Below are 26,783 nucleotides of genomic sequence, written 5' to 3'. Positions count from 1 at the left end.
CTCAGATTTACAGCATCAACTGTTTGCTTTTGTTTTATTGCGTTAAAATGAATCTCCTGAATCACAGTTGTGCACGAAGCTTCAGGTAGAAACATTCTGACTTCTGGAAGACTTTTATTTTAATGTAGAGGGAGACAGATATTTTCATTATAATGTCATTTTACTGTGTTTGTAAAGTAAAAACACAAATACAAGCTCCCGTGTGAGAAAACTTCAGTAATAAATCCATCAGCCGTCCTCCTCTTACTCCTTCTCCCGCCCCTCTCCCTGATTGGCTCCCAGCTGACAAATGTTCCACCCAGGCGAGCTGTGGTTGGTCCAGGCAGCTGCCCATCATCGGGGGAGCGCCCGGCTCCAGCTTTGGGCAGCAGAGACGCACCGCTGCTCCCCTTCTCTGCTGTTTAGTGCGTCGAGCGGCGGAGGGAAGTGGAGTTCGCGCGTCTTGTTGTGCGTCCGTGGACCAAAGAGCAGCAGCAGCAGCAGCAGCAGCAGCAGCAGCAGCGGAGCGCTTTTTCCTCCTCCAGAGCCGCGGGCATCCCAGGGAGCGAGCAGCCACGCCGTGCACGCCTCGGACACCAGGAGGAGGAGGATACCGCTTTCTTCTTCTTCATAATTATTTTGACTGATTGAGACATCCATATATTTCATTTCCCTCATGGTAACCAACACTGAGCAGCCGGAGACATGTGGAATAATCCGGGGAAACTGCGCCGCTTCTCTCTAGTGTGTCTTCTCCTGACGCTGCGGGCTGAGGTGAGAACTTTATTCTACTGATCTCAACGGAAAGTGAGATTTTTACTGATGGTTTCTCTCATCAATGGACTGGAAGTTTGTTCTTTAGAGGGGGTTAAATTCCAGCCTTAATTGAATTGCCTGCTCGACTGTTGAATCATGTGATGTCGGAATTTCTAAATTTGCGCTTCCCTTCAGGGAGATTAATGAAGTTTACTGTCATTTCCCCAAACATCTGCTGTCATGAGCTGTGTGCTGGTGAGATAAAACATTAATGAGCTGCTTCCCAGAGATAAAACCCTCAAAGTTATGACAGAGCGTGGCTCAAGTTTTGTATTTATCCATAAAGTTTCCTCGCCAGAGCTGCGGTGCTAAAATTGAGTGCGTAATTGGTCTTTTACGCAAAATAGCTTCGCATGTTTGCAGCGCAGCTTCACCTGCGTGGAGCATTCATGTCCTGGGAGAAGTCACAGAGGTCAGATCGCTAACATACCCTCAATATCTCAGCTCTTTGGTCGATTTGTTTCGTATTTTCAGGCTTTGGAGAGAAAAATCTGACTGTGACTCGAGCTCAGGTCTTGTTGGGGTACTCGGCTGCAGCCTGATCTGCAGAGTGAGCTGAATTGGAGTACTAGGTCGCGTTATGTGCCAAAATGTACAGTAGTGTGGGCTGCAGAGCGACTGCACGCTGCAAAAAACACGTTCAAGTGCTGCTTTTTCCTGGAATCTGCTCACATTCTGAGATAATTTCACTTCTTCCCAGCAGAAATGTACAGAGATGAGAGACTTTTGAATAATGAAGTTGCTTTTCTGGAGCAGGCTGATATTGCCATCTGACACCTAACCCCTTAAAACACTTCTGGTAGAAATAAATAACCTGTATTTGGCTTAAAATTAGATCTGAATTGATTTTAAAGATAGAAAACTTGACTTTATTCGCCTGCAGACCTTTTCACCCTCTCATGTCCCCCTCAGGTGTCTCAGTCCACGGGTTACTTCGAGCTGCAGTTGATTTCGGTGGAAAACCCCAAAGGTCAGCTCCTGAACGGCGACTGCTGCGACGCGGAGAAGAGCGCGGCGGAGGGCCACTGCGGCGCGGACGAGTGCGACACCTACTTCAGAGTGTGTTTAAAGGAATACCAAACGGAGGTCACGACCAATGGACCGTGCACGTACGGCTGGGAAACTACTAAGGTTATCGGTGGGAATACTTTTCAGTTCAAGGGCGGCCAGAAGAGCGGACAGAACCGGAACAACGACGCCGGGAAGATCATCATTCCCTTCCAGTTCGCGTGGCCGGTGAGTGGAAACCTGGGGCCACTTTGGTGGGGGTGGAAATTCTGCAGGTTTATCTGAAAAATCGTCCAGATTTGATGGTTGACTGGTGTAAGAAGGTGGATTACAGAGGAGAGTTTGCGTAAAAGTTTCAAAAATGTTCATTAGAACTCAAGCTGTGGCCAAAGCTCAGCGTTTCATCACATAATAAACATGATTCCGTGTTGATAATCTCTGACGTTGTGTCCAAAAATGTAGAATTACAAAATGGACTGTTCAGTTCGTACAAAGTGAATTTTGGCACATGTTGGCGCAGTTTTCTGTTTAAAGTCTCTCTGCTGTCTCATTCTTCCCTCCGCGTGTCCATTTGGCAACTTTTGGCGTCCCTACATCATCAAACATCTCTCGAGGGACCTCACATTCCTCTCTCAGAGCTTCTGAGTGAATGTCTGTGTGTTTCTGATCGAGCGCAAGCCCCGTGCGCGCATGACGCATGACTTTTACGCACAGCGGCGGTGCAGTTGTGTCTCGGTTTGATGAGTTACCAAACAGGCTGCTGTTTGTGGGGCTTCAGTTACAGTGTGTGTGTGTGTGTGTGTGTGTGTGTGTGGAGGGGATGTGGTGCCAGTGTTTGAAGGGTAGGAAAATAAGGATTTCCAAGCCAGTGATGATTAAGAAGTGGCAGGTAACTTATTATCTAATCTAAACAGAGCGGCTGAGCCAATCAAAACCCGCCGCCGCTCCTTATTTGGAGAGGCAGCGTGGGAAACAGGAACAGTGTTGGCAATTATGAAAGCTTCTGTTTGGCTTCAGGAGCTGCTGTTGCACTCAGATGTGTATCAGGGAGGTTTGATGGTGAGAGTGACGTCCTGTGCAGGAAACGTCACATGCTTGATTCCCACAACAGCTGATGAGCTGTCAAAATAAGAGCACTCAGCCACTGTGAGGCCTCAGGAGGTTAAAGTTGATCATGTGCACATAAAAAACATCGTAAGTGGCTAATCGACTAATCAGTCAAGAGAAAAGTAGTTTATTACTCTTGATAGAATCGAGTATACAAGAATTTCAATCTTAACAAGTCATTTTTAGCTTTTAAAGTCATTTTTATTGAGATTTGAACATTATCAGACGGACAAAAGCGACTTTGAGACATGAACCTTTGAAAAATACAAAAAACATCTTGGTTGCAGCTTCTCCAGTTTGAGGATTTCTTCTTTTTCTTTGCTTCATATTATTACAAACTGAATATTCAGGGCTCTGTGTTGTTTTGCTCGATCAAATCAGCAGTTTTAAGGCTCGATTTGGGAACGTGTGCTGAACATTCGTCTTCAAGTTTTGACATTTTACAGACTAAAAATATAATTGATTAATAAAACAATCGGTCTTTTCGACCCTTCTTTTTTGCATGTTTACAGCAGCAAAACATTTACTCACTTTAGAAAAGCCGGCGTTTGAAATCAGTGAACATCAGGACACGAGATGCTTTCTGAAATAATTGAAAATCCTTCGATCCTTCGACTCATTCCAGACATTCTTACTGTGACAAAGGCAGAACCCTGTGTGTGTGTGTGTGTGTGTGTGTGTGTGTGTGTGTGTGTGTGTGTGTGTGTGTTCATGTCACATACATACATCTCGTACAGATCGGGTGCTTTGTGGCTACGTGACCTCTCCATTCATCACTCCCCATGGTCAGCTGTCAGCAGAGGGGAAGATGGAAGTAGTAAGTTGGGGCCCTGCGGGCGGATTCGGTTACCACTAAGTTGTGTGTGACACAGGCGGCTGGATATCAGTGTCACCAACTACTCAAACAAGTGAAGATCCCCGGTCAATCTGGGCCGGGGGATGCCTTTACCTCGCCGCCTCTCAGGTTCACGCTCTATCCGTTATTGGGTCATTGTCTCACTCGGCGTGTGTGGGGTCAGTATTTTCCACTATCCGCCCGGGAGGGGGTGGAGTGTGTGTGTGTGTATGTGTGTGTGTGTGTGTGTGTGTGTGAGGGCACAAAGGAAGGAGGGTATCAGTGTTCAGCAGCTTCTTCTGACGAGGCTGTCAAGGTCGGAGCAGTTAAAGGCGTTTTAAAAATGTCCTCACACTTCAGGTTTTGTAATCAGCTCTGCAGACGTCTCAGGAAGTCTCACTGGTTGTTTAATATCTGCGATGTGAGCCCAACACAACCACACCTGCTGTAACTGTAGATCCACTGATTGTTTTTCTGTTATGGGAATTGTTTGTCTTGTTTTGCTCGACCAACATCTTCAGATTACAAGATGATCAGTTTATGATCAAATAAAACAGAGAGAAGATGCAAATTCCCTCATTTGAGAAGCTGGAATCAGAGAAGATTTGGCATTTCTGCTCAATTAATCATCTCATCATATTGCAGTTACACTCTTGTTGTGTCTTCTGTGTAAATATGACGTCTAATTCATGAGGTTTTCTCTCCATAAATCAAAGGATGATGTGCAAACTGCACCTTTACCTCAGTGCAGCGATGTGGCACCACATGAACACGACAGACTCCTCCTCCACATTTCTGCGTATATCGATTAAAAATAGGAATCTTTAACTTGAATTTTGGGATATTTTGCAAGTTTTGGCACAAAGATTTTTCTCTGTTCACTCATCTATCCACAGATCTTTGCTATGATCACCTGGTGCTGTCAGTTATAAATGTAAATTAGCTGCTATGATATGAAAACATCCTGAATAGTTTGAGAAAATCATCTCAGCTTGAGAGCTTTTTAACCACGACTCATATTTTAAGAAAAAAAAGTCAAAATTCTCTAATTCCAGCTTCTTAAATGTGAATATTTTCTGGTTTCTTTCCTCCTCCAGCTGCTTCTCTACGTTCATGCAGACAGTAAAGATACTTTGTGGGGAAATAAAACTGAAACAATCTCAACATTGAATCGTCCTTCGGTTATTTTTGTTATAATTCATAATGAATCATCTTCGAGACGATCAGCTTCAGACGTCTCGCTCTGCTCGCGCTGACAGACTGCAGTTTGCAGCGTGGCGTGCTGCCGGGCCGACAGACAGCGCCGGCGCTCGCTCACTGAGTGTGTTTGTGCGAGGCCGTGGCCTGTAGCCTCTGGTGCTGCTATAGTGGACTCCTTCGGTCGGCCCTGATATCTGGGCCACTGGTCCCGACATGAATGAGCCGCTGACAGAAATAAAAAAAAGAGGGACATTGTTCTGCTCGCTCCTCTGCCGATCGTTCCCCCTTCATGTTCACCCCCTCCGGCTGTTTGGGTCTTTAGTGACATCTTTAGTGAAAGGGACGGGGGGGAGGAGGGGGGAGGGATTGACCGATGGAGCGAGGGAAGGAGGGATGATGGGGGAGAGAGGAAGCAGGCCCCCCCTTCAGAATAAAAATCCCTCCACAGCTTCCTTGTGAGGTTTCTGTCACGAGGGAGGTGTATTTTTAGGATGCAGAAACTTAAGATTACAGTCGTGAGAGGAGCAAAAACAAGCATTTACTTCTTCTCATCTTCCTCCTCGACCGCCCCCCCGTCTCTCCATCTCCTCTCCCTCTCTCCTTATGGGGTATTTTTAGAGCCGCTGTCCTCCCCTCACCCCTCTTGGAGTAAATCAAGGATCAAGGGTGCGTACTCCTTCAGTTTCATAGCCCGTTTTCTTTTCCCCTCTGCCCCTGACTCCTGCCAGATTTCCCCCCTCAGCCTGGCAGATCTGAGAGGACAGAGGTGGAACAGCTGTTGTGGAGAGACCTCCTCCTCCTCCTCCTCCTCCTCTTCGTCCTCCTCCTCCTCGGCCTCGTCCTGGAATGAATGTTTTAGTGAAATAGCATTAGGAAAACAGGCTATGATTACAGCGCGCCAAGCGTAAGATCACCTCACTCGGAGGAGTATCAGTGAGCAATCACAAAGTGCAATGTTGGATGACGGCGAGTCGTCTCCTTCGCTCGTTTCCTCGCTGCCGTCACTGCCGGCGGCTGGCTCGGTTGGCTCATTTGCCGAGTGCGTCTCTGGCACGCTCGCCCGCTCTTCCATCAGGAGCTCCTTCTCAGTTTGGTGATGCTTTCATGGTTGATTAGTTTTGGGAAAAGAGGAGATGGTGTGACGCTGAAGGCAGCGTAGGGTTGGTGTGGTCGGAGGTGTGTTCAGGAAGCTGAGTGACAGAGATGATCAGTGTCGGTGGAAGCTTCACAAGCTACTAGTTACTGTACTGGAAGAAATATATATATATATTTATACATATATGTTTGCAGTGCATGTTAGGCTGTCAGTTATGGAACAACCGATATGTTTTTTTGCCTCGGCAGCATCATGTTCACGTCACTTCGTGTGCAGCGTCTCTAGTTTGAACAAGCCTTATTGGCACTGAATGGTTGTCGTGTTGTTATGTCATGGCTGTGTTTTGCTTTGCATTCTTCCACAGAGCACGACATGCACATGAAGACAACACAAACAAACACGGAGGACAGTTAGCGTGACTCAGAACTGAGTTTTATAGAAGCTCTTCAGTCCTTGATTGTACAGAAGACGTGCTCTGAGGTGATTAGTATCGTTGTGCCGTTTCCTTCTCCTCAGGTCATGTCTGGTGGTTAACCTGAAACAAGTTTCTCTTTGTAAAATAACACATTTGGACCACAGAGCGTCCTCCTGCTCCCTCTCAGCTCCTCTCTGCTCTGCGTGTCTTTAATAAGTCTAAAAGCCTGCAGGACGGCCTCAGCAGGGCTCTGTTACGTGGTGTGTTCTGGCCTCGGCGCGGCTGGTTGAAAGCTCTCCGCTCGGTTAACTGCGGTCAGGACGGACCTGCTCATCTTTCCCACGCTGCCGCTGCTTCCATGTCAGCTGACCTGCGGAGGAGGAGGAGGAGGAGGAGGAGGAGGAGGCGTATAAATGTGTGATTAGCTGCTCAGTGTGTCCGGCTGATCGATTGTCGATGCTGCTGCTGGATGTGGTGCTATGTGTGACGGATGTGTGTGTACAGGGGCGGCTTTGTGTACTTGTATCATCATAAATCTGTTCTCACAGTTGCATTGTGACGTAGCTCAAACTGTCGAGTGAAAACTTTCAGGCTTAGTTTGAAACTGAAGTGAGAAACTGGAGGTGACAGCGAGGTTAGACTCGCGAAAAGATGCAAAGATGGACACAGTGTGATGCGAGTTTCCGTCAGGACACCACGGACTCGACGACCTCCTCGCCCGTAATGTGCCGTCACTGTTGTTGCTATGGTTACCTGTAGTTTATTCTATACTGTGCACTGATTTAGATCTGCGGTTAAACCTGCCGCACCGTGTGAAGATGTCCTCATATACAGTTTCAGTGGACCCGCGCCAGCCAATCGGAAACAAGGATGGTATAGTGTTGAACGATCGCCAAGTTAAATGTCTGTGTGTGTGTGTGTGTGTGTGTGTGTGTACAGTATGTACAGTACAGTTCCATCCACACCTGTTTGTTTGCACGTGAAAGTGTGTGACGCACAAGTGTGTGTGTGTGCGGGACGATGCAAATCAATCGAACAGACGGTGACACGAGTCAAAACACAAAACAAAGCAACACAAACAGAAGAAAACAGAACAGAGAATAATATAAATGAGTTTAGTTGGAGCTGCAGGTATCAGCCGATGGAAAGTGAATTAATTACCAACTCTTTTTTTTATAATTGATGAATCGTTTCAGTCATTTTTCAAGCAGAATCGTCAATTATCGTCTTAAATGTGAGGATTTGCTGCTTTTCTTGGTCATTTCTGACAGTAAATGACGAGTCTTTGGGTTTTGGACTGTTTTGCTGGATGGAAGAAGCAACTTGAAGACAGGAAGCGGTGGAGTCATGTGACAGAGATCTGATCAAAGTGTGAGACGGATCCGGCTCCAGATACGTCTTTTTTCTTTGTCCGATAGCTTTCCTATCAGGGCCGTCGATCAAAGCCCAGGATGACGTCTTCAAATGTCTCGTTAGATTCAGTTTACTGTCACAGAGGACGACAGAAACGTTTAAGTAGCTGATTTTTTTTCCCCGTAACAACAAGTCAATTTATCAATTAATCGTAGCAGCTTCACACCTCGTATTGACGCACTCTTGTCCTCATCTAGATAAGATACCCTCTCACAGATGACGTGCTCACTGGGTGCACGTGTCTGTATAGTCATGGAGCTATTGTGTGTGTGCCAGCGGTAATGAAATACATGCGTTGTGAGCACTGAGGTGATTAAAGCGTCACACACACACACAAACACACACATAGAGCTTAATTTCCCACTTGACTCACAGAAGTCGTTCTCAGAGCTAATAGAGCTCAGCTGGACAGAGAGAGAGAAGGAGAAGGAGAAGAAGAAGAAGAAAGGCAGGATGGGAAATAAAAGAGGGAGCTGGAGGTTCTGATGACCGAACCCTCCATTGTTGCTGTTTGTTTATCTCCTGAATCCCGTGTTGATCTCGTCCGTCTCTCAGAGGATCCACCAGGAGAAAACCACATACTTCATGTGTTAGAAATCATTTTGGCTCCCGTGCTCCATTTTTGTTAGCTTGTTTTTGCTAGCTTTGAGGGTGTGATCACACCTACAGTTTGCTTTCTTTGGTCCGAGGCAGAGTGGGAAAAGATCACGGTGCTGTACTTTTTTGTGTTTGGCTCGTTGGGCGCTCGCATCGTGAACCAGAGGGGAACATGAAGTCAGATCACGCTCCAGTTTAAAGGATTTGTAAATCCTCAATCTTCGTCTTTGAGGGGGATTTTTTGCAGCTAAGCGTGGCAGATTTCCTGGTAATTCTTCTTCTCTGGTGTTTATCCCAGCAGAGAGCACATGAAGTAGTAGCTGGAAATGAACGACTTCCTGACATGACCTCCATTCTTTTATTGGACTAATAAACCGAGTTAAAGGAGCTCCAGAGTTCAAGCAAACCGCTGCTGCAAACACGCTCGGTATGAACACGCCCTGACTCCTCGTTCGACTTTCCACAAGAATGCTGCAGACACGGAGCTGAACAGACCTGATGGACTGTGGTGTTTCCTCTTCTGCTGTAACGTGGACGTGGTGCAGCCTGTTGTAAGCGTCCCCTCCAGATGGACGGTGTGAAGGTTCAGCAGGGTTTCTCAACACATCTGGGGCCAAAATCTCCGTCGGTAACCTCAGTTACCCAACGCCCCACGACATGGAGAAACCCCTGTGGCACTCTCACACACTTCTACATCTGCAGTGTGTCTACATGCACTGGAGAGAGGTTTCTGGGTCGATGCGTGGAAGATTAGATTCAGGTTTATTATAATTTGGGTCTCATTTGGGTCAGTTGTGAGGACACTGTACTCACCAGGTTAATTGCAGAGATCTTAGGACAACACCGGTCCAGGAAAGTCTGACACGAGCGTTCAAAGTTACCATAACCATGAAAGCGTCGACTTTCTGAATATCTTTGGGTTGCGGACAAAAACAAGACATTTGAGGACGTCGGACGACGTCCTCAAATGTCTTGTTTTTGTCCGCAACCCAAAGATATTCAGTTTACTGTCATCGAGGGGAAGAAACCAGAAAATATTCACACTTAAGACGCTGGAATCAACAGAAAACACTACACAACACTGTATAAACTTTTCCTGACTCTCCTCCTGCCCGTCTCATTAAACACACAGCTGTAGTGTCCTGCAGCCGTTGACCTGGTGAGTGTGTATCTGTGTGTTTACACTCACATGAAGCTCGACTACGTGACGACCGTCCTCTCTCTCTCTCTCACACAACACTTGAGGTTTCTCCTCCTGCTGAAGAGTTTCAGGTAAAAACAGTTTGACGTTCGACGACGAAGGCGCCGCTCGGGGTTTTCCCACGGCGTGAATATCACCTTCCCGCCGGCGCTGCTGGAAAACGAGGGCCTGCCTTAACCTCTTTGTCACCGCAGCTTTCAGCGGGAACAATGAGTTTATACCTCGGCCTTTGTGACCAGATATTGAGTTATCGAGACGAGCGGAGGGGAGGAGGAGGGGGGGAGAGCCGAGAGGCAGGAGAGGGAGATGGAAACAGAGAGAAACGGAGATAGAGGAGGGCAGCTGCGCCGGGCAGAGTGTCAGCGGTGGATTTGAGAGCGTTTACATAAGGCCTCTCTTGTGCTGCTCTCCGGAGTGCAACATGCTGAATCTGGTATTCGCGCCTGCTTCAGGTGTCGGCCGCTCGCTTCACGCTGAGCTCTGAATTTAGAGCCGCAGACGCTCGTCAGCTCGTAGACGAGGGTGAACGATCAGATTCAGGATCAGCTCGCGTCCTCTGTCTTCATCTTTCATACGTTTTCAGAGCAGTGTGAGTGAATCAAACTTTGAGCATCAGGGATCGAATGTGACATTTCACTTCCTCTTCCCTGAACCCAATATGTCATCTTCCAATCATTTTGTGACCTTCAGTTAAAAATCCTGAAGGGATTTAAGTTAATTTGATATTTTATTAAATGAAGAAAAAAGCTCCGCGTCGTCACACTGGAGAGGCTTTTTTTCCTCTAAGCTGATACTTCCTCAGTCTGTAGGACATCTGAACAGAGACCGACTGACTGATCCTCAGAGCTGAACAACACATGCAGTCCTTTTTATCAGCCGAGGCCAGAAGGAACGACTCAGCTGAGAGCTTTGCGGAGATTTCTGCTGTTTATGAATGGAGCTTAGTTGAGTTTGAGTCCCACTAACGATCATTTCCTTGATAAGAAATGTCAGAAAAGCCGAAAGACGACGTCCTCTGATGTCTCGTTTTGTCCACAACCAAAGATATTCAGTTTACTGTCGTATTTAAGAAGCTGGAGCCAGAAACACTCGACCTAAACTTTGCTTCGTGTCAGCTGCGAGCTAATCACGTATTTCAGATGTTAAATAAAAGGTGACACCTCTGATGAATATTCAGGAGGCAGCTGTTGTTTTCTGGTGAGGACGCGATGCTCTCTGTTCAGAGGACCTGACGTCCTGCTGCTGCTTTGTGTCTCTTTGTGTCTATCGGTTGCTTCGTGTCTGAACACGGCCCGAGTGAAACCCTGCCGACACGCCCAAATCACTTGGATCGTGAAAAAAGTCAGAGTTGTTAAGTTTCGAAATCCGTCTTTAACCAGGTTGTGAAAAACCTCCTCTGTGGAGTTTCTGTGGACTTTTACGGTCATGGTCGGTCCGAGTCGCTCTCTGCTCTTTTCTTCCACTTCACTCTGTTTACAGCCTGTTATCGAATGAGCGTCTCCAGCCAAACATCTGAACGGGTCACAGACACATCTCCAGAGCTACACGAGCAGAAATCTGTCAGACGCACACACACACACACACACACACACACACACATACTTTGACAACTGCTGTATAAAAGCCTGCAGACATTTTTCACGGGGGATTACGTGGATCTCGGCGATGTTGACATGAATTAGCGCCCTAATAAGATGATGTTTTTGTTAGATTTTCCCTTTTTAATGATTTTGATGGCTCAGATTTTGCTCGGACTCCATTTTCTGTTTGTGTTTTTCCCTCTCTGAAAACCTCGCAGCCGATGAAGGCTCGTCCCCTCTTGCAATGACAACGCCTCGTTCACGGCAGACGAGCGATAAGCGATTGTGGTTGTCGTAGCAGTAAAGATGACACAGTCCCTCTGCTCCTGCCTCGTGTTGCAGATTGCGGTAAACTTGTCGTACACTGCGGTTGGACGGGTGTAACAGTGGGAGTGCAGGGTGAGTCGGAGCAGCCAGATTCCCGGCGGCAGCATCTGATTACAGACGATTTGACGAGGGGGTAATAAAGAGCCCGGCAGAGTGTTTTACTCTGATTTTTATCTGCGTACGTGCTGCGACTTACTGAGATCATTTGGTTTTTGATGTCTTTGGCACCTTCGTTTGATAAAGAACAGATACAGATTTGTTAGAACAAGTCCGGTGTGCTGTGTAAATCCTCCCTTCATGAGATAAAAAAACCCCAGAAACATCATGTTCGGGACAAGAAAAGTCAGATTTCTTTTCATGTGCGTGTAACGGATCCGCTCCTGCTACATCGGTTCGCCACAGTCGCCGTAACCTGCAGCGACAGAAATAGCTTTTCACGCGTTTGGTGTGGGAAAAGTGAATTGGGTCATTTTTCCCATTCTGCCGCTCGGTATAAAGACCTGATTAGATTAGCTTTGATTAGATTTGCCGTCTGAACGAGGCCTCGTGGGGGAGGGTTGGTGCGGCGAGGCCCTCCTTAGAGAGACGAGGTGGCGGTGGTGGCGAGGTGGAGGGGCGGAGGGGCGGTGGGCTTGTTCTGTTAATAATGTGCTAAATTAACCATCCCGGCTCGTCTCTGCCGGGAGCGACATGTTTTATTCATGTCAATAGACTAACAGGTGTGACGTGACAGGTGTTGCCGCTGCTTTTCTTTTTTTTTTTTCATTTCTTCCTCTGATCACAACTCGAGAAAAGTTGTTAATTGGGTCTCAGGCTTTTTCTTTCTCGGTGAATTTTCAATTAAAGGAACATTCCTCGTGATTTGAGTCCACCTGAAAATGTAAACCTTTAAAGTGCAACACGCTTCGTCCTGTGTCTGAACGCTGGAGCGTCTTCTCACAGTTGAAGTTTGAGTTGCTCGTTTCTTTTTGTTCTCTTGTTGCTCGTGTTAGCGGCCAAATTCTTCCTCTGTTTATCACAAGCAAACCAAAACTATATTTTCCCATGAACGAGCCTCCAAAACTCTTGTGACTGAAAGCTTTAAGATCTTAATGTTGGCAGGACCGCTGTGTTTGATTTATCAGTGATAATTAGATTCCCATCACGGGTAAATAATACTAACATTGAACTGATAAAATAAATGATCCGATCTCTCTAAAGCGCCTCCAAGCTGAGACTTTGAAAGCAGGATTATCTTAGAAAGTTTAATTGTGTTTTTATTTATCAGATTGCTACATTCTCAGTGCTTTGCAGCTGTAACCAGTGTTTTTACTGTAAGTAACGTATCAAATGACAGAGTGAAGACAGCGTGACAACGACTCAGCTGAAACATCAGCTCTCCTCGGCTTCATGGAGCTTTAAAGTGAGATTCAGTGGCCGATTTTTTGAGGCAATATGGCGATACACGATATATATCTTGATATTTTCAAATCACGTCGTGCTCACATCGCTTACTTGCTGTGAGCGATGAACTTAGCAATTATTTTACCCAAAGGCAAGTTTGGCAACTTTAATAACAGAAAGTCCAAAAGTCATTATCCTTTATAAAGATTGATTCTGAGAGACTAACCAGACTTTGCATGTTACATATTGTTGCTAACTCGACCACAGCGCCCCTCAGGTAGAGAGGCCTCGGACCAGGCTGTCGTATTCGACGAGCTGGGAGCGAAAAGCAGCTTTACTCCACCAAACATCAGACAGACACAGTTAAGACGCTAGCTGGTGACATAATGGAGAATTTAGCAGCTAAAGGGACAGATATTACCCTCGGTGTGCGAGTCGGTTGCCTACACGAGCCTGAGGACGATTTGTTGAAGTTCGTTGTTTAAAGAAATGAGTCCGCTAACGTGAACGACCGGCTCGTTCCTCGGAGATCGCGGCGTTACCGTCAGCCTCTCGTTCGCAGGACGTGTGTGCTGTTGTTCTCGCTCGGCGTGTGATTTTATGTCACGGTGACGGTTTGACACGTGTAGGATCACTTCCTCCCGACTGTTATTGTGGTCTGATCTGCCACATCAGTCTCAGCACTTCTCCAAATTGTGGGAAACAGATTTTATTCAAGATTCTGAGAATATTAATAACACACACACACCCACACACACCCGGTGGTGATATTACAGTCTGCAGCACGTTGTTGAGGAGAAACTCGTCTCCAAAGTCAAACATGAAGTCTGGAGCTGAGCTGAAGAATGAATCATCTTCATTATAAATAAATCTTATTAGCATGTATAAAAGACATAATGCTGCGTGTGTGTGTGTGTGTGTGTGTGTGTGTGTGTGCAGCAGCTCCAGACTGTACAGTGTATTCTCAGTAGGGTTGTGTGTGTGGCTGGCGGCTGTTTCCTGCCGTGCTGAGGCAGTAATTTATTCATTGAACAGGTGAAGGCGGCGAGGAGTGGGCTGCTTTCTCCTCGCCTAATGAAAACTCAAATCCCTCTGACTCCTGTAAATTGGTTAGGAGGTGTCAAGTGTCTCCCAACACGCCCCCACAGACCCCTCCCTCACACCATACCCTCACACACACACACACACACACACACACACACACACACACACGCACACACACACACACACACACACACACACTCAGAGTCGACTCATAAGGTCGTCTTGCTGCAGACTGCAGAGACGTGACACTTTGATCCTCCAGCTCCTGTCCTTCAAGGACACAAACACACACATCAGCTCAGTCACACACACACTTAGATATGTATACACACACACACACTCATGATATGAACACACACACTCATGCCAGGCTCCACTGAGGCCGTGGGACAGCCCCATCTGTCTGGAGCCGGTGGCTGTGACATTTAAAATTGATTACAAAGGGAAAGATTAATTATGATAATGTCCACTTATTTTCACTCATTACAGAGTTACGGCGGCTCGCCGGGCTCATAAATCACCGCCGTGTCGTCTCCGACTGATGGAGACGAGTCTCGGTGTGATCAGGAGGCTGCTGGTGTCGACCTGCAGGCTCAGCTCAGGATGTTGGGGTTATTAGCGATGTGAGCGGTTGTCAGGAGGATACGCACATGTAACATCACCTCTAACCTCCTCAGCTGAGTCTGATCCAGTTCTCATGTAACGGTCTCATTTTTCAAGCAAATATTTCAAACATTTGCTGCATTTCTGACAGCGAATGACGAGACTTTGGGTTTTTTGGGACTGTTGGTTGAACGACAACGTCACTTTGGGAAATTGTGATGAACTTTTTCAAAATTCTGTGACATTAATTGATTAATGGAGACAGATCAATGGACACTGACATCACTGATGATCTAAGTCTGGCTCGTACTTCATGATGCTGCCGACCAGAGATGTGGACTCGACATGGACTCAGAAGCTTTTGCAGAGTGCTGCGTTCATTTCCTGCTGCTGCAGCTTCACATTAAAATCGTTAACTGGTGAAGTGTGAGCTGAGTTTTATTTTGAAGTAGTCACAGGAAATGCAATGTGTTCAGTGGGTTTATGCACCTACAGAGCGAAACAATGGTGATTTTCAGCGTGTCAAGACTTGGGACTTTCTTGAGCCTCGGACCAGATGACTGGAGTCACATGTCCGGTTGTGGATGGTAAAAACCAAGATTGTGAAAATGCTGCTGTGAGTTATTCTGGAAGTTTCCTGACAAAAACACCTCCAGACTCACAAAACTTTGACATATTTCACATTTTATTTCATCGTTAATTCTCCATGTGTGCCTGAGATATCGTTTCAACCTCTCGCATTCGTCGGGTTGACGAGGAACGACAGGAAGACTTTCACGTTTGCAAATGTCCGTATACTTCAGATCCACGTGGTTTCGGAGGCCGGGGGTCCTGATTGGCTCCATGTCCGGGTCTTTGTCGTGTCCTCAGCCTGCCTCTCCTCTGTAAATGATCTGCAGCTTTATCTCCTTTAGTTCCTCAGTTCTGCTTTTATAACGGTTGCATAAATATAATTCATCATTTTTTTATTCAGCGGTTTATTGCTTCTCTCGTCTTCTCTTTCGTTTCTTGTAGCCAAACATTCAGTCAACTGTCAGCAGCTCTTTTATCACTTTAAATGGAGCGTTTAAGAGCGTGTTTGTCTGCCGCTCACTGAGGACCATCAACGTCAGTAAAGAATAAAATGGGTACGCCGTCTGTTGTTGACTCAAGATCCACTTACTAGCTTTGTTTCAGCTCTTTCACTCACTTTTACGTCATTTTCAGATACAATTTCCTGGAATAATGAATTTGGACACAGACTTTTGTAATGTGATTACACAACAGGATTACAATGCAACTCATTGTCCCGCTTTTAATAAAAATGTTATTAGATTCTCACGGCACAGCGACTGAATATGAGCAGCTTCGAATACAAATGAACTGATTGATTAATGAAGTGATCGACAGAAACTTCTCTCCGTTGATATAATTGTTACTTGTGTATCTTTGTATTTTGGACTGGGAAGTGATATTTTATAGATCAGTAATTAACAGTGAAAATAATCATTAGCTGCCCTCAGGACCCATCGTGTGGTTGTTTCTCGCTTTTCCTGCAGATCAAATACTTTTCACGTGTCTGTTTCCAGATTAAAGAAGTAAATGTCGCCTCAGCAGAAACAGCTTCCAACCTGCTCGTTGTGAACTCAGCCTACAGCAACGACCAAATGCTTGTAACAACACGGCCTCATATCTGACTCACGATTTCGCCTCTCCTCCATCGTTTTCTGTGAACCCCCCCCCCCCAAAAAAAAATCTGAGCGCCATAAAATGACCTTTAAAAGTGCCATAAAGCACTTGAGCTCTCTCTGCCTTCTTGTTTCTGTCTTCTCTCTGTCTCTAATCTCTCCCCAGCACCACTTTGTAACCTCCCCTGTAATCTTCCCTGCAGCCCTCAGTCGCTCTGAGTCAGACTTGGGTCATGGGAACTCACAGCTGCTCGTCCGGCCCCATGCAGTTGACAGACAGCGAGCTCCATTTCGGTTTGTTTGCTGATGCCCGTGAAAAAAAAAAAGGAAAAAAAATTAGCCCTGCACCTGAAACAATCCAGAGTTTGAGTTTGTTGCTGTGGGAAGAGACGAGTCGGTCTCCTCTGGGAAAGTAGGGCATAGTGTGCAGGCGTGCTGGGCTTTTACACACAATATCCACAGAGTGCTGCATCACAGCACCAAGCAGTGGATCGTTTTGATATAATGTCGGTGTTTTTTAAGGCAATACTCCATGTTCAACTGTAAACTAACAGTGCTTTATGTCACGGCTGCAGCTAACTCATACTTTCATCGTCTATGTTGGTGATTAATCAGAAAATGGTGAAAAATGTTGGAAAGAAGTGCAAAAGTTAGACTGTAATTCATTCAGTCGAAGCCATTTATGTGCAAAAAAGTGTGCTATTATTCCTCAAAGTAATGCAAACTCAAATTTAGTTTATTATTAAACGATACAACAAGGACAGCCCGTTAAAGCTGATAAGTATCAAGGTTTAGAGGAAAAGCACTGCTGTGGCATCAATACAGGAAGTTGTTCATCGTATTGGGAGCGATATCGTTTCAAACGTGACTCAGCGCCGCCCGTGTTCACACACCTCCACCAGACAGTGACTGATTTGGCAATTTGCTTTTCCAAACATGTAAAAACTCCAAAGATTCTTATCTCGTGTCCAGACGCTGCCGCACTGATCGATCAAACCCGTGTCCTGTATGTTTCTGTTTTTAATTTCGTGTTGTGACAACGGTGGTTAGGTTCAGGCACAAAAAAACACTCGGTTTGGTTTTGGAAAAGATCGTGTTTTGGCTCAGAACACCTGGTTCTGTTGCCACCAACAGCTGGAAAAGTCCCGACGTTGCTTCAAAAATACCCGACTAACACAACTGGATAATTTCCAGACATCTTGTTAAACACATCCAGCAGATTAATGCTCGCAAATGCCGTCTCTAACGGGGTCTCAGGCCCGGCAGCTGGCTCTCCCCCTGACTCCTCGGTTAAAGTGCACAGAGAGTCTTCAGCAGGTCCCTGTGGAAAAGGCAGGAAAAAAATGAATTTCCCTATTGGAAATCAATACATTACCCCCACAAAGTGCCCTTGAGCAAGTCATCAAATCCCAGCTAGTTCCAGGGGTGCTGACCTCCCCGTGGAGCCGGGGAACAGACGAGAGCCCTCTGGGATCAATAACACCGTGCCGCAGAAAAAAAAAAGGCGATGGAGAGAGTGAATTCCTGACGCCTGATCCAGAAACGGACTGGATTTAGTTTTTTTTTCTAGTTTTTTTTGGCTCTGAGAACAGATGAACCAGCAAACCGGTCCGGTGAAATATGAAAAATGGGTTCTGTTGGTTCCCAGGTGAATGTTTTTTCTGTTGTGTGACAGAACAGTGGCTGCACTCGTTAACCAGCCCGGGGCACATGGAGGCTAATCAGTGACAGCAGTGTGGGAACGGGACTGATTTTCCCATCGTTACTCACCTTTTGTGCAAAAATGTGTGCGTGTTTGAACTCAGTCATGTGTGTCTGTTTATGAGTGACGGCAGCTCATATCTGAGTTTCTGTGTAAACGCCACATCATGTGCACGTCCACGTCTTCAAGTGGGCATATCTGAGTTTCAGTGTGTGTGTGTGTGTGTGTGTGTGTGTGTGTGTGTGTTTGTGTATTAGCGTGCACTGTGATAACCTCTGCCCTCTCTCTCTTTTCTCTCTGTGTGTTTCAGCGAGCGTACACTGTGATAGTGGAGGCGTGGGACAGAGACAACGGCACACACAGCAATGGTGAGGATCAACCTGTGCACTGTTTTACACACACACACACACACACACACTGCTGCAATTTATCTTAAAGGTGCATTACGTAGTTTTGGGGAAGAAACTTTAATCAGAAGACAAAAATCTTCACTGACTGATTTTTTTTTATGCCCAAACAACTAAACCGAATAAACACACTGAGCTTAAAGGACGACGCAGCTTCACACGGCTGTGCTTTGTTTACATGTGGCGGACCCTGCCACCTTTTCTAGCTTCAAACGGTGCTCTGGGGACCTTATTTTCCTTCTGAACAGCTTGTTTATCCAGTTATGGAAAGAAATAAACATGTCTGAGTCTCATTAATATTGTAAATATTAAAATTCTGAGTTTGAATCTCTTCTCCAAAAACTGCACAGTGTCTCTTTAACGCAGTAATGAGCTCCAGCTAACATTTCATTAAACAAAAAGCTGACAGGAAGAGTCGCAGACCTGCAAACACTCCCACTTCACCCGGGTTTGTTTTCAGGACTTAATACGTTCGTCTGCTGCTGCTTTTATTTGGATCAGACATTCATGACGTGCAAATACATTTAACCTGATGTTTGTGGTTATAGCAGAGGCGTGTGTTTGTGAGACTTTAGTGTTGTTTCTGATGTTTATGTGTGTTTGGTCTGTCTGATATCCTTGTTTAGGCCTGTTTTTGGATACGAGATCCTTCAGAATGGGTTATTTACATGATATCCTTAATCCAGGGTTTAAATATCTTAAAAGTTGGACAGTTTGTGGTCCTAAAATATCAAATTATCAGCCACACCCTGTTGATAAAGGTTCAGTATTTGGAAGCCTGTTATTTGTTGGCAGGTTTGTGTTTCAGAGGAAAAAAGGTGTGTTACATGTTTAGTGTTTGTTTCTCTGTGTGAGCACGTTCATCTGAAATGACATCAGCTCTGAGATCAGACTTTCCCGTGCTAAGATCTGACTTTTGATTGACAGGTAGCTTATTTGTCCTCCTCCTCCTCCATCTCCCCTTTTCTCACCCTCATCAGGGTCACTCTGGCTGTTTTGGGCTCTCCTCTATATTAAGCCTGCGAGTGCATTGCATCGTTAAGCCATTAATTACGGGCCGCGGCTCTCGTTCCTCTGATGTCTGTCTCCTAATTAGCATCCCGACAGCTGTCCGGCTACCGCACGCCACTTCATTATCCTGCAGCGCTGTGACAGGCTGGCATCCACACATCCACACATCCACGCCGCCACGCCGCCACAGTGCCTCGGCCTGGTGGTGGGACGAGTCGTGCTCGACCACCTTTAGGGATGCTTGCTGGAAGATTTCGTTATCAGGCATCTCGTGTCCCGTCTTGTAGACTTGGACTGAGTGTCTTCTCATTGCGTGATCACAAGTTTGATCCTGGGATCTGTCAGCGAGTCTGACAGCGGTGAAATCTGAGCTGCTTGCTTCCTTGAAAGTCTTTTAGGATCGGCTAAAAATACGAGCAGAATTCCCCCGTGAACGTTCATCAGTATGTTTCTTTGTTTTTACCTGCGTCTGTTTACTTTCGCTCGCCTCGGTTTGGGGTTTCCTACATGTCCTGGATACAGTTTGACAGACGCCAGCGAGCGGGCACGTACCTGTTGCATCCAGCTGTGGGTGTTTCACACAGGTGGAGCGAGCATTAGTGATGCTGATTAGAGAGAGAGACTTGTCATGTGCTACAGGCCCCGGTGGGAACAGGGATGTCCCCATCAGATCTTGTTTTGCCCCGTAGCTCATCGTGACTCCTCTGATTGAAGTACGGTTGCACATTTAATCTAAAGTTGACTTACAGTAAATTATTGAGTTTGACAGCTCGCTGGCTCCTGATTGTGGAAACACGGCCACTATCACACATTCCTGAGATGGTTTCCAACAAAATGTTGAGTTGGTTCATATAGTTCTCAGTACTGTGCCCACAGGGAGAAGATTGTTTCTGAGTATCTGCTGTCTGTTAATGATAATTATCTGGTTTCACCTTCTCAGATGTGAAGGTTTACTGCTTTTCTCGGGTCCTATTTTTTGGTTATTCTGATTAATTTCCTCGATTTTCTTGATTAATTGTGTCTGTAACTATGTATAAATTAATTGCAAATTGATTGATGGTCTGCGATGCTGCTTCTGTTTACTTGTTGATGTTGGTTAACTCACCTTTTCTCATTCAGAAATGATACTCGATGAACCCAATAATTATCGCAGCTCTAGTTGCCTCGATCATCTCAGGATGTCCTAATAAGGAATGTATTCTGCCAACAACAACAACAACATTATGGCGTCACGTTAATGATTATAATTATGATCGTGGGATCACAGAAAAGGTGGCAGAAGGTGCGGACATGAAGAGAGTTTCCTGCCCCGAGTTAGCGTCGGTGCTGCTGGAGCCGTGTGCGAACAGGTCCGTGCGGCAGGTTGGAGAGGCCCCAGGAAAAAGAAAGGCTTTGTGAAGACTGTTTATGCTTCAGGAAGCCCCCGCCTGCTCCAAAACAAAACACAAATGGCAGCAGAGAAGAGGCCGGAGCTGTTGTTGACTCTGTGGGCTGGTGGATTGTCGGCTGCTGTGGAGGGCAGAGATATAAACTGATACAGGGTGTGTGTCAGACAGCAGGGGAACATCAAGGAGGAGCCCCACATCAGACATCAGGGGTTAAAGGGTGACCTGCTGCCCCAAATGCTCAGTAGAAATGTGGATTAATCCACCGCTTAAAATAGTCCCTAATAAAAGCACCATTTCCTGCAGCTGTTGTTCAGCCTCAGATCAAACTGGAATCAAAGCTGCAACTCGAAAACATTCAACGTATCAACAGAATGTGAAGAAATAACATTTCTGATGTTGCAGAGATATCTACTGAAGTTAGCATGCTAACCGGCTAGCCACGGCCCGTCACGGTCCAAAGGTTGGTTCCAGCTTTGCGTCCAGGCTGCTAGCTCCAATGCTTACAGCGCCAACTAGCAAACGGCAGCTAGTAAACGTTTAGGTTGGTAATACGCTGCCCCCTGTTTGTTTGGAGTGTGAACTGAAAGGCCATTTCTTACGTAATGCACCTTTAAATATATTTTGTGAGCTATTTTTAGAGCGTTGGCTCTCCTGTGGGCTCGTGGATGAGCGCCACAGACAGGGAGGAGAAGTCAGAACATACTGAGACACAAACTAACACAGATTTTTTGCTGTTCTGTGGAAGAAAAACATGAAATATTGTCGCTCTTATCATGAAACACTGATAAGCTGACAGTTTGCTGCTGTTATCAGGCAAAGGTGTTGGAAAGAAACCTGCGGATTGCCTCAGACTCTGATTTATGTCTCGTCGCCACAAACTAACAACTTAAATCTGTGCAGTATTGCAAAAGTAAAGTGGCAGTCTGCCCGTATAATGATGAAGATTGATGTGAGCTATGAAAATGAGGTAATTTGCATCTTCACTGAGTGTGTGCCAAGCTCAATACAGCAGTGAGACAGTTCACGATACAGTTCTGGCAATCACAGGACAGCAGTTGAAAGTTGATGAAGGGCAATTTCTGCTCTCATATAATTTCCATTACGCTGTCACAAGTGTCTTGATTGCGTTTAACTCCACCCGGCTGGAGCGTCAAGCAGGTTAAAACAAGGGCGCAGCGCCCGCTGGTCATTTCCAGCCTTTTTTTTTATCCAAAGCATGATTTATTTAGAAAATGATCAATTACTCACAGTTGGCTTCAGAAGAAAGGGAGCATGACGAACCTTCGACCTGGAGGCCTGAACGCGTCCCAAAACAAAAAAATCCTCCCTGACAACCCGGTTATCGTCACTAAATCACTGTTAGTGTGAGACTGATGGTCTGCTGCTGCTTCTCATTCCAGCTCTGCTTCTTTCCTCCTCGATGACAGTGGACTGGGTTGTGGACAAAACAAGACATTTTGGACAAGATTATCAGCGACACATTAGCTCACGTTCACACCGGGGCTGTCATGAGATCAGATTTTTACCAGACGATTATTGTGCAACTTTTTCTGCTTCTTCTTCTCTTGTGTGGCGGTTTATAACAGGCGAGAACTGGATTATTTACATGATATTGTCATGTGTCTATTAATAACAAGATTGTTTTAATATCACGGTTATTGTCAACACCACTGAGGCCATGAGCCCAAATGAAGGGTCATTAACTATTACTTGATTTCAAGGGGTCGTTAGCAAAAAGATTATAAGGATTGACACACATTTGTATTTATATCAGTACTTTTAGGCAAAAATAGAAGAAAAAATGCTCTTTATATGGATATGGATGGAGGATTCTGGTAACAGATTCACTTTTTGCCCTCCAAAAGAAAGACATGAGGTACCGTTGACCTGGCTCCAGTTTTCTGTCCAGGACTTTCAGGTTCTTGCTTCATGTTTGAGGAGAGTTTAGCCTCACTTTTAATAGATCAGCAGATTATTTCATTTACTGAAAACAGATGGACTGAAGAAAGTTTCTTCATGCAGCGAGAGCTGGGACTTGCAGCTCAATATTTTTTTTTTGGTGCCGGCTAAAATTTGGCAACAGGCGAACCAAACGCTGCCTTTGAATGTTTTACTGGATTTGGACTCTTGGTTACTTATTTTGTGATCAGATTGTTGCTGATTTAAACCAAAATGATGCCAGATTTATATAATTTTGTTTGGCTACTTGTGTGCAGACACTCGCAACTTTTAAGAACTTTAATTTTGTAAGTAGATGTGAGTCTTCCTTCAGTGAGGCACGTGTACTTCAAAGTTTTCGGGCGTTTAAGTGAAGACCTTGATGTGACATCTTTCTGAGAACCGTCAGACGTCAGCTGAAGGGAAACAAAATGAACCGACACATTTTGACTGGCTGCGTGAACACGGCTCTGACTTCAGTTCAAAGATCACCGCTGTTACAAGCGACAAGCTGTAAGGAGGTCAAAGGTCAAAGCAAAAGTGCCTCAGCTCCTTTAAAAAAAACACTCCGGTTTATTGCAGCTTGTTGCGTGTAACTAAAAACTAGAAAGCAGTCACGCTTCGTGCATAAAATGAATGTTCACACGGACAGTCCTCGATCAGCTGCTCAGATCTGAAGCCCCTCGTTGTTTATATAAGCTGGTTTTTATATGGCCCACTCTCTGCTGCTCTCCCTGGTAACAACGGCCTCTCTTAGCGAGTCTCCTCCAGCACAGAGAGAAGCTCATGATTGGTCTATATTTTTATATCTAATTGCTGGAGATGAACAGCAGTGAGTGAGTGCCGGGGTGTTTCAGGTGGTGGGTGTGGGACTGGAATCTGTGGCAGTGTGTTAGCTCGCAGAGAGACTCAGTAAATCAGGACAGTGTGAAAATGGATTCTTACTGAGCTTTCTGCTCTTTTTTTCTGCAGTCTCAAACTTCAGGAGTTATGGTGATGATATCAAAATACACAAAGGGGTGTGTGCATTTATTATTAAACTATAAATGGCTTTAAAATCAACCCTCGCCCTTCACACGTGAATTAATCTGCTCCTCAGGGGTTCTGCTGCTTCAGCCCAACTTGGTTTTGCTGTGGTCACTAGCTTAATGTGAGCTAATGTTAGATGAATGTGATAGATGGATTAAGACCTGTCAACATATTAACTAAAAGTTGGATGTGGATGGAAAGCGACGCAACGTACGAGCAGCCACTGAATGCATCGTGTACTGTAGAGCTCACAGGCAGCTGTGTGCAGGCCGACGGTCCGACACAACTCCTGTTTATTTTTTTGCAGTTTTTGTCATTTTGGGCACAGGACTGATGGTAAAGAGATGAGGTCACTGACACTTTAATGTGTAAAGCGAAAGCAAAAGAGATGAAGCTGTGACGCAGCGGCTCCAGAAGACAGGACCATGACTTGATACCGTGTCGCCATTACGGTCATTAAAACCCGTCTGACAAGTGTAAACTGTGTTCCTCCAATTTGTTTATGAAAAATAACAATTAACTGTGTTCATGACAAGCTGACGTGGTTTTACAGGAGATGAATGATATGTGACGTAAAGATCATCTCAGTCATGAAGATGCGTTCACAGTCAGATCTGGTTATCAGCTCTCTGGGCTCTGCAGTGGTCTTTGTGTTATTTTTGGGTGGATTGAAGCCATCAACTCAGCGAGGATGAGTTCTTCCCGCCAGCTCCGTCTTGGTGGGGTTATAAGTGGCTCTGCAGCAGCAAAGCCTGCTGGGTCACGGTTCTTCAAGTTCCTTGAGAACAAGCTAAAGGGCCTTTCCTATGTCGCCCTTCCTCGTCTGTTCCCCGTCTCTTATTATTTCCGGCCTGGCTCCGATGGAGTTGGGGCTGGATATCCTGAGAGGGGGGTAGCTGGTAGGAGGACGAGGAGGAGTGGAGGGTGGGGGGGGGGGCAGAAAAGCATTTCACCGAGCAGGAAAACTGAAAAAGCCTCTCAGTTATCAAGCCCTCGCAGACCTCGCTCCTCCACGCTCTGTTTGTGCTCGCTTAATTTTCCTATTCTTTCCCCCGTTTTCCTCTTCGCCTTTTTCTTTTTTTTTCTCCGTCTACATTCTTGGTGGAGCTGAGTGAAGTCTGAGCCGAGGTCACACCTTCCCTCTGATGTGTGTTCACAACAGGCATTCTTCGAAACCCTCATGCACCGTCTTATCTCGCTGAACACCGGGTTGTCGGGTCAAATCCCATAACTGGAAGTTGCCCCTTCTGCTTGGAATGTCATTCACAATTTTTTTTAGTTTAGGCTTTCCTATCTAAGTGACCCAAATACTTAACCTGTCGACTGTTCAGTGTTATATTTTCTTCTTGCCAGAGAAGCAGCCAGACCCTTCTCCTGAAAAGCTACTGTACCTTCACAGCTTAGCTATCGTAGCACGTAGCTCCTGCACATGAGGCGATGGTGAGCCTGGGCTTGTAGTAAGAATGATGCTTGATATTTTAAGTTAAGTTCAACTTTCCAAAACCAAAAAGACGACAGCAAAAATCCAAGGAACTGATTGCACACTGAGCTTTTCTGCCCTTACGTGAGCTGCAAACATTCGTACTTTAAATCTGCTTCCACTGATAATTGAAATAGATCGTTGACGCTCACACTGGAAGAGAGAAAATGAAAATACCACCTGCAGCTTTTTCCAGGTAAAGAACTAAATATGATTCATGTCTTCTGTCCAGACGACCAGCTGCTGATCGAGCGCAGCATCCTCAAAGGGATGATCAACCCCGGAGAGGAGAAGCAGACGGAGGAGTACAAAAGCTCCGTCGCCAGCCTCGAGTACACCATCCGGGTGCGCTGCGACGAGCACTACTACGGCAGCAAGTGCAACAAAGTGTGCCGCCCCCGCGACGACTACTTCGGCCACTACGTGTGCGACCAGCTCGGGAACAGAGAGTGTATGGAGGGCTGGACGAACCTGTCGCTGAGCTGCAAGTCAGGTACGGGACAGACACGACTCTCTTTACACGTATTCACAGAAACTGACAAGAAATAACATCAGGACACTTTTTATTTCTATATTTATATATATTTTACTCTTGTACAGCTTTGAATTTACCTTTCTTTTGCTTCTGAAACATAAAGTGAAGTGAAAAATGAAAACACACACCTCTATCAGTGCTCACATGGATGCAGCTCTCAGGTTTTTCCTCTTTACTGCCCTTTTTTCGGAAAAAGTGTGCAGGTTCATTGAAGTTCATGTCAAGTGTCGCTTCGCAAGAATTGCAAGAATGTTTGGAAACTTCACCTTCAATTTGTCCGACAATCACTTTGCCCTCCATTGTTAGCACGCGCCAGATTCCTCTCACAAACACAGGAAATGAGACTTTAATGGTTTTATCACCTGAAAAACAAGATGCCAGACGAGAACTGAGAAAACAGCGTGACGGTTCTGATGAAATGAACAAGAACTAACAAAAAACTTGTGTGTGTTTTTTTTTCCAAAAAGCGATCTGCAAGCAGGGATGCAGCGTGGAGCACGGGACCTGCAGCGTGCCGGGGGAGTGCAAGTGAGTGTCTCTCGTTTTGTTTTATTTGCTCGTTCCACTTTGTTTACCGCTCAGCTCGGCTGTCAGCGGACGTAAAATATGCTCCTGTTTGGATGGAAACCCCCCCCGTAAGAGTTTAATGAGGAAAACAGAGGTGACACACAGACAACACAGTGATGAGGCGGAGAGGGGGGAGGCAGGGTGAGGCAGGGTGAGGCAGGGTGAGGGAGGGTGAGGCAGGGTGAGGGAGGGTGAGGGAGGGAGGGTTGTTGATAACATACCAAGCAGCCTCCCCCCCATCGCCCTTCTGTGAAGTGCCCCCCACCCCAGCCCTCCACCTCCATCCCTCAGCTCCAGCTCTGATCCAGAAGCCATTGTTCTGCTTCCTGTTCTAAAGCTGGCCTGCACACACACACACACACACACACACACACACACACACACACACACACACACACTGATACAGAGGCATGTTTTTTTTGTTGCTATATGTTTCCTCCCTCGTCCTCCTCCAG

At 45.9% G+C, this 26,783-nt stretch overlaps 1 protein-coding gene across 2 annotated transcripts in view; it reads left to right on the top strand.

The window, feature by feature from the left end:
- The first annotated feature begins 413 nt into the window (after nucleotides 1-413).
- The window catches only part of LOC311273540 (protein jagged-2-like), a 49,947-nt gene continuing 23,577 nt past the window's right edge, over nucleotides 414-26,783 (top strand). For both annotated transcript variants that reach the window (XM_084380641.1, XM_084380640.1), the window contains exons 1-5: nucleotides 414-753; nucleotides 1,708-2,031; nucleotides 18,284-18,341; nucleotides 25,459-25,719; nucleotides 26,229-26,289. In XM_084380641.1, coding sequence (XP_084236767.1) covers nucleotides 685-753; nucleotides 1,708-2,031; nucleotides 18,284-18,341; nucleotides 25,459-25,719; nucleotides 26,229-26,289 — 773 coding nt within the window. In that variant the 5' untranslated portion in view covers nucleotides 414-684. The remainder of the gene's footprint in view (nucleotides 754-1,707; nucleotides 2,032-18,283; nucleotides 18,342-25,458; nucleotides 25,720-26,228; nucleotides 26,290-26,783) is intronic.

Source organism: Pagrus pagrus (genome assembly GCF_965226575.1).
Source record: "Pagrus pagrus genome assembly, chromosome: 18".
In the NCBI taxonomy this organism is placed as follows: domain Eukaryota; kingdom Metazoa; phylum Chordata; class Actinopteri; order Spariformes; family Sparidae; genus Pagrus; species Pagrus pagrus.
This window is presented reverse-complemented; position numbering and strand designations above follow the sequence as displayed.